This window comes from Drosophila elegans, unplaced genomic scaffold, assembly GCF_018152505.1.
Source record: "Drosophila elegans isolate 14027-0461.03 unplaced genomic scaffold, ASM1815250v1 contig_468, whole genome shotgun sequence".
Taxonomy (NCBI): Eukaryota; Metazoa; Arthropoda; class Insecta; order Diptera; family Drosophilidae; genus Drosophila; species Drosophila elegans.
Window position 1 is genome coordinate 4,012,677 of NW_024545855.1, and position 6,720 is coordinate 4,019,396.

The following is a 6,720-nucleotide window of genomic DNA, read 5'->3' on the forward strand; positions in this document are numbered from 1 at the left end:
AAATGTATTTTCATTAGCTCATCAATTCACAATTGATTTGAATGGCAGATGAAGTTCGGAATTCGACTATTCGGTCAATCTATGTTCTCCAAAGATGCAGTTTTCGGTCACCTTCCATAGGAAATTTGTAAAAAACTAAGACGAAGGTATACAAATAAATCAAGGTTTAAACAAAAATTTAAATGCAGATTTTGTTATGTTGGGATTTTTACAATGACAGTGCTTTTAGTTTTTATTAGATGTTACGTATTTTATTGCAGAATTGATTGTTTTGTATTTACAAGGTATTTATATACTTATATCTACAGATATTTTATAATCAATCAGTAAAATTACACCCTTATGTTTCAAATTAGGATTCAAGTGTAACCCTCAGTACAAGACTAACAATTTCCAAAAAGTTTTACAACTCAGATTTTAAATTAAAATTAAAGAAACGCTTAAAGGGTATGGATTTCTAACTTACTTTTTACTAGGTATTTTAAAAACTAACTAAATGGCAAATAGCAAAGTGGTTTTTATTAAGTTTGGACATATGTAGCATTAATCTTTTTCTCTTCCCTTTTCTTTTGAAACCCAGCTGACTTACTCAAAACTTTGGTCAACTTACTAAACGCGCAAGTTGGCAAAATCTTTACAAAGACAGAAGAACGTGTTACCAAGGTTGCTATTTATATATCTGAATCCGGTAAAATTGGTAGTGTTCTAATGAGAGCGTCAAAATTTGTAAATCATTTATTGTTGAACTATTTTTGATATCCAAGCCAGAATTATAAATAGCAAACCCTCGTTAATTTTTTCTTCATTATTTTATGTCTAAAATCGTCTAAACTGGTATATACGTAGTTCACTCTGCGTGGCCTTTGGCATCGATTGATTTCTGAGCAGATGATTGGTAGCACACAAACTACGAGCCAGTGATTTAATGGGGATATATGTTATATATATCCCAAGGGTATCCTTAACCATCCAGGCATCCTTTTTGCCTTAGGCCGACTCGCTGGCGCCGTACAGCAGATTGTCCAACTTTAATTTGTTGATGTTTTCCCCCCGGGCTCCATGTCCAGGCCGTCCCCAAAAGGTTTCGAACGTGTCGAAGTGCTGGTTGCACAGATCCCGATCCAACTGCTTGGACACGGAGACGGATCGACGGTTTTGTGATATTTGAACATTCAAGTCGTGCAGATAGCGCATGTCGGCGGCCGTTTGAATCCTGGTTGTCCGGCGATTTTGGTGGGCAGCAATGTTGTTAGTATTTTCGTTTCGTGTAATCGTGAAATATCGTTTTTCATTTCATTTTTTTGGTTTTTTGATTTTTTGCGATTTTTCCGGGGATACATAGAAGATTGGTATTATAATTTTGGATTTTTGCTGTGGCAGTTTGTTTTTGTTTTGTTTGGTGAGATTGGTTTTTGGTTTGCTCTTTTGGTTGCTATACTTTCACTTGTATTACAATGGATATTTTCTTGCTGGATGAAGTGGGGGGTATAGAGAAACCATTAAACAGGGCACGATTATAGGGCACGAAAAACAGAGGGGCAAAGTGGGCTTTTAATTTAAAATATTTGGCGCAGAGCAAGCAAATGAGAAACGGAGAGGGGGAATGACTATGAATGTAGGGAGGGATAATGATCGGGATTGGGACTAAAAGGACTAATGACTTGGGTTCCTAAGGGGTTACCCCCACTTGCAACTTTCAAATTTTAGAAAATGATTTTGGTTTAAACCAAAAACAGATTTTTTATAAAGTAAGCTTAAAATTTGATCAAATATTTTTCAAAATCTTCGATTATAAATTTGTTTTATGGTGCTTTTAACTAAATCTTTGCATTATTTACTCAATATTTTGTAATACAAAAATTAGAGTAAAATTTTTGTAGAAAATATATAGATCTTTTGAAACTATTGAGTAGTTTTTGTAAACAAAAATACCGAAAATAGCCCTGCAACTGGGTGTAGCCCCTTAGGCCTTAAGCCTGACGAATGTGCAGGGTGAGCCGCTTGAGGCAGCAGCCCGTGGCCAAGGCCGTGGGGCAATCGCAGCTACAGCACTGCAGCTTGCAGCTCAGATTCTTGGGCAGCCGCTTCATGTGGCTGATGTTCTTGATGATGCTGTTGATGCACTTGATCTTGGTGGTGGTGGTCAGCGGACAGTTCTTGGGTGGATGCTTTTGCTTGGATGCGTACCTATCGTGGGAGGGCGTCCTCTTGGTCACATCCGTGCTGGACAGGCTGATGGGTCGGTGCATGCCACGCCTGCGGGCGAGCAGTGGAACCAGCTCCACGCCACCGCCCTCGCCATAGGGTCCTCCATTTGCTCCACCTCCTCCTCCGGCGGTACTGGCATCCGGAGTGGCGGTACTGGTGCTCCCGGGACAAGGTCCTCGGGCTGCCATTCGGGGACACAGTTTGATGGGCTTGTTGCCACCGCAGTCCTGCGGCTTCAGGTGGTGCAGGATCTTTCCGGGAGGCGGGCCTGGCGGACCCGTACACTTTTTTCCCGGCGGAATGGGCAGCGAGAGCGGCGAAGGTTTGGGAGGACTATGGCTCATGGCGGGACAATTGCAGGTGCACATCTCACAGCAGCGCTGTGGCTTTGTATTTTTTCCTGGCCGCGATTTCCGGAATGTGTTCTTCTCCGCCGGAGTCACTGGGTTGTCCTGATCTAACTCCTTTAGCATCTCTTTGTTCGTCCACCCCTGAAAACATATTAAGTCATTCGCAAGGCAACTAGGATTATTTTACATTCCAGCCAATCTCTTACGATAAAAAAATATATTACATTTTAAAAACAACAAACAAATAAAAGCTTAACTTAACACTACATGAAAGGTTTTAACTGTTTTTAATAAAAATTCTAAGACAACAAAGAAATACTGGTCCAACACAAAAAAAATCAGAATTATAACTTTTGATTGAATGACTATCCTTTATACATCGATATTAAAATAAAATAATCAAGGCACAGTCGAATCCAGTTAAATAACACTAATACAATTTTTCTAATGCTAGTAAACTTATTTCCTAAGGTAAGTCTGGTGGCCTCATGGTCTCCAATTGGAGAAAGACTACGAATGTCTAAAATTAATTCTTGGGGGTAAGCCTTTTAACCAATCGATTAGTTTTTATCGGCAAAAAAATTTTTGCAATTCTCCACAACACTTTACTCTCTCCTTTTTTTTAAGATCCGTGTTCAAAACTTTTCATCTATATACATAAAACTTACCATTCCAACTTAAACATTATTGAACAGCCAAATCCAGTAAACTATTTTCCAACTTTTAATAAAAATAAATAAAACATACCAGTGACTTCATGAACGTATTGCCCACTTCCTTGGGACTCCGCCAGGGTTTGCCGCCCGGACCCGCCTTGCCCCAGGGCTCCTTGCAAGGCTAAAAGAAAGGACACAATCAAAGGATTAATGAAAATATGTACCAGAAGGCGTAATAAGTGCCGCTCACCGGCTTTTCCAGCTTGGCCTGCAGCCGCTTCTTTTGCGAAGCCAGCTTTTCCTGCAAAGGACAACGCTGTTCGCTTTCGCTGACCACGATCTTCTCGAGAAGTGGCTTGCCTTTGCAAGGCGGCGAGGGCTTGTACCTCAACTCTATGTCCACATGGCCTTTATTGCGAAACGACATTGAAGGATGCTCTTTCAGCTGGATGTGAAGACTCTCACCGTTGGCGTTTTTGGCCAGGTTAACACCAACGCCGGCTCCAGGCTTGGCGGGAATCTCCCGCTCGCAAATTGTCACCGTGCTGCTCCTCGGACCACTTTCCTGCAGGTGGTGAACGGAATGGGCGTGGCCCAAACGACCTCCCGGGGGAGGTGGAGGCGGGGCATGGTGATGGTGGTGATGGTAGGCGGCCAGGGGATTGTTGTGGCACTTCTTCTGCATCGAGAAGAAGTCGTTGTAGCGACACGGTTGTAGTAGATTCAGCCGGTGGGCAGTGGTCTGTGGGTTATTTTTTTACGAAATTCAAAGTAACATAATATTATTAGGGGGTGCGATTTCCTTACCACAGTGGGTGTAGAGTGGAGACCCACGGCTGTGATGTCCTTACGACGAACCTCTACGTTGGGAGCACCACCACCTGGTCGGCCCCAAGGACAATGTTGGTGAAACAGGTCGTAGTACTAGTCAAAATAAGGAGTTAAGATATATGTAATTACTGCGAATATAATGCATAGAAACAGTGGGAGCACAGAAATATCTAGAAGTTGGCAATCACTCCAAAAGTTAGAAGCCGTTGGCACATCACTGTGGACGGCCGAGAAGAATTAGGGACTCCCAACACAAAAGTGTATACTTTTCAATCATTTTATTGAAACTAAGTTGAAACGCTTAAGTCAAACCGTTATGTGAAAACGGGTTCATGGAAAACAATAAATAAATGGTTTATCCGATTTGAAGGACCAATGATCAGTTGCTCGTACAATTTTGTAGTGTAATCCTCTTAATCGTTGTAATTTTTTAAGTCACTAAAAGTGTATATTAACAAAATAATTGATATAAATAATATGATTTGAAACTGTTTTCTTAATTTCTTATTGGCCCTTACAAAAGCAAATTTTCCACAATGACGTCTGATATTAAACTAATCTCAGTCTGGGCGGCAGGATGATTACAACATCGAGTTATGTCTTATCGATTTCGAGGCAGCCTATTTAAGGTTCCCAGACTGCCTCAACCCACCTCGTGGTGTCACTCTCCGCAAAGTGTGGCGTTGTTTGTTTACGGAAATTGGCAAAGCTTTCTTGTATCCTTTCCCTCTGGCCTACGAACTTTGTTTGTAGGTTGTTGTTATAGTTGCAACGAATGCGATTTGCATTTCACTGATTTTTTTCACCCACATTTCGGTCGGCGCTTTCACACAGCTGCAAACAGTGATGGATAGCCAAATAATCAGCCAGAATTCTAGTCACGCAAGGACTCGTAGGAGTGCGCAACTTGCTTATAGTTGGGCATTTAGCCTAGAGAGTGGATTTGATTTCTAAAGTCGAAATTGTCAAAGGGTTTGTTGAACCAAATCCGTGAAAACGGATGTATTACATGTTGCTTGGGAAAGGTCTTTGAACTTAACCAATGTTCCGACTATCGCGTGGGTGAAGGTTCGATATGTTTTTTGATTACCATAGGTTCATTTCTGGAAGTTTATGCGTGCTAGGATTGTAAAAAGAACTGGCAACTTGCTTAATTGATTCACGACCCTAAATTTGCAATTTAAATTCCTTCAGACGGAGAGTTCTATAGATATATATTTAAAAGAGATGTGATTTATAGGACAACGATATTTAGAAGTCTTTAAACTCAAACTTGAATTTTGTAAAGCTTGCACTAAATATTTGAAATACCAGACATCTAAATTTGTTTTCACACTAGCGTACATGGGTTGAGGTACAGAGCAATCTTTTAAAAATTCCCTAAGGACTTTCTAGTACAAGTAAACAGTGTAAACTAAACTCTTATGATAATTCCATTTAATGTTGGTATAGATATATTACGCTTGCGAACTGTTACTCACCTCCTGTTTATCCTTCTCCTTGCGAGCACACTCCTCCGCCTTTCTGCGCCTCCACATCCGAAGACTCTCTTCCGCATTTTTGCGTTCTACAAGCCGCTTCTTCTCGTCGCACCACATCAAAGGATGCTGAATGTGGTCGTGGCAGAAGTTGCCACCCAATCCCATCTCATCGCTGGTCGTCATTGCTATATATGCTATAGCATATATTTCTGCTAAAAATTAAGTTAACTGGGGGAACGGAAGTAGCGCTGCGTTCAGCAAACGCCGCGTTACTGAATCGGTCTCGTTTCCTGGCCAAACCGTTTAACCGCCGAATTGGCTGCCAGGATCCGTGCCAGGCACTAAAGGAAACACGGATGATGGGTCGGTTGTCTAGGCAGCACGCCCGACTATTTATAGCCTAGGTTAAGGCATACTTGGGCAACCAACCGTCTGTCCTTGAAGACAAGTCGAAGGATATCGAAACCTCAGCTAAGCTGGTTTGGTTTGATTTAAATATTTTGCCAGTTAGACACGCTGTTTGCCTGCTCCACTTAGCCAAAACGTCTGCCTGGACATAAAATATATATTTACTTTATATTGCCTAGAAAATTGTGCCATGGCTGCCTTTACTTAACCCTATTCGTGATGTTTTGTTTTAATAAAGTTAAGAAAAGTTAAGTCTGCTGCAGAATTGCGTGCAATTTAATCCGAAACTTGTTGATGTGGTTTAAAACTGGAAAGCTCTTGAAAGTCTAAGTTACTCATACGCCCCATGTTGCAGAAACCCAACATACACACTACCAAAATTTATTTGTTTGCTCCAATTTCGATATCAGCCATGCCCGTCGCAACATAAAGCACTTTGGCCATGTCCAAAACTATTTCACTAGGTCGTCATGGTTCTTTGTTGTCCTTGTGGTTACAGGCAATTCTCTGCTTTAAAGGATATGGGAAATTGTTTAATACCGTAGCAACGAAAATTAAGATCCAAACATGGAGAGGCATATCTTGTTGATCTCGTATGAAAAATATAAATCGATTTTCGGGATTTGTGTTTTTAGCTCATCTGTTAAATATATATCGCTATTAAAAACTGTAAAAATTGGGTATAAATGTAATCTATTAAAAATCTTTTAAAAATTATTGGACATCTATAGATTATCAGTTACAAAAATGTCAGTGTTTTTTTCTGAAGTTAACATTTCTAAAACT

At 40.7% G+C, this 6,720-nt stretch overlaps 1 protein-coding gene across 4 annotated transcripts; it reads right to left on the reverse strand.

Moving 5' to 3' along the window:
• Window positions 1–72: 72 nt before the first annotated feature.
• On the reverse strand, window positions 73–5,803 carry LOC108142996. Of its 4 annotated transcripts, XM_017267173.2 has the most exons (7): window positions 5,527–5,803; window positions 4,022–4,138; window positions 3,680–3,956; window positions 3,465–3,622; window positions 3,306–3,395; window positions 2,188–2,699; window positions 73–1,213 (listed from the first exon to the last, which is right to left on the reverse strand). In XM_017267173.2, the coding sequence occupies exons 1-7, from the start codon at window positions 5,707–5,709 to the stop codon at window positions 988–990; spliced, it is 1,563 nt and encodes a 520-aa protein (XP_017122662.1). In that variant the 5' UTR covers window positions 5,710–5,803; the 3' UTR covers window positions 73–987. The 4 variants fall into 4 exon arrangements, with proteins under 4 accessions (XP_017122662.1, XP_017122660.1, XP_017122663.1 ...); XM_017267171.2 differs by having other exon boundaries at window positions 3,465–3,956; XM_017267174.1 differs by having other exon boundaries at window positions 1,119–2,699.
• Window positions 5,804–6,720: the final 917 nt, after the last annotated feature.

Bases quoted from the DNA above. Each gene is read 5' to 3' on its own strand.
- LOC108142996 (XM_017267171.2), bottom strand. From the start codon at position 5,709: ATGACGACCAGCGATGAGATGGGATTGGGTGGCAACTTCTGCCACGAC. The intron at 3,957-4,021 runs GTAAGGAAATCG...AATAACCCACAG, and splicing joins TCCACTCTACACCCACTGTG to ACCACTGCCCACCGGCTGAA. The intron at 3,396-3,464 runs GTGAGCGGCACT...CCTTTCTTTTAG, and splicing joins AGGCCAAGCTGGAAAAGCCG to CCTTGCAAGGAGCCCTGGGG.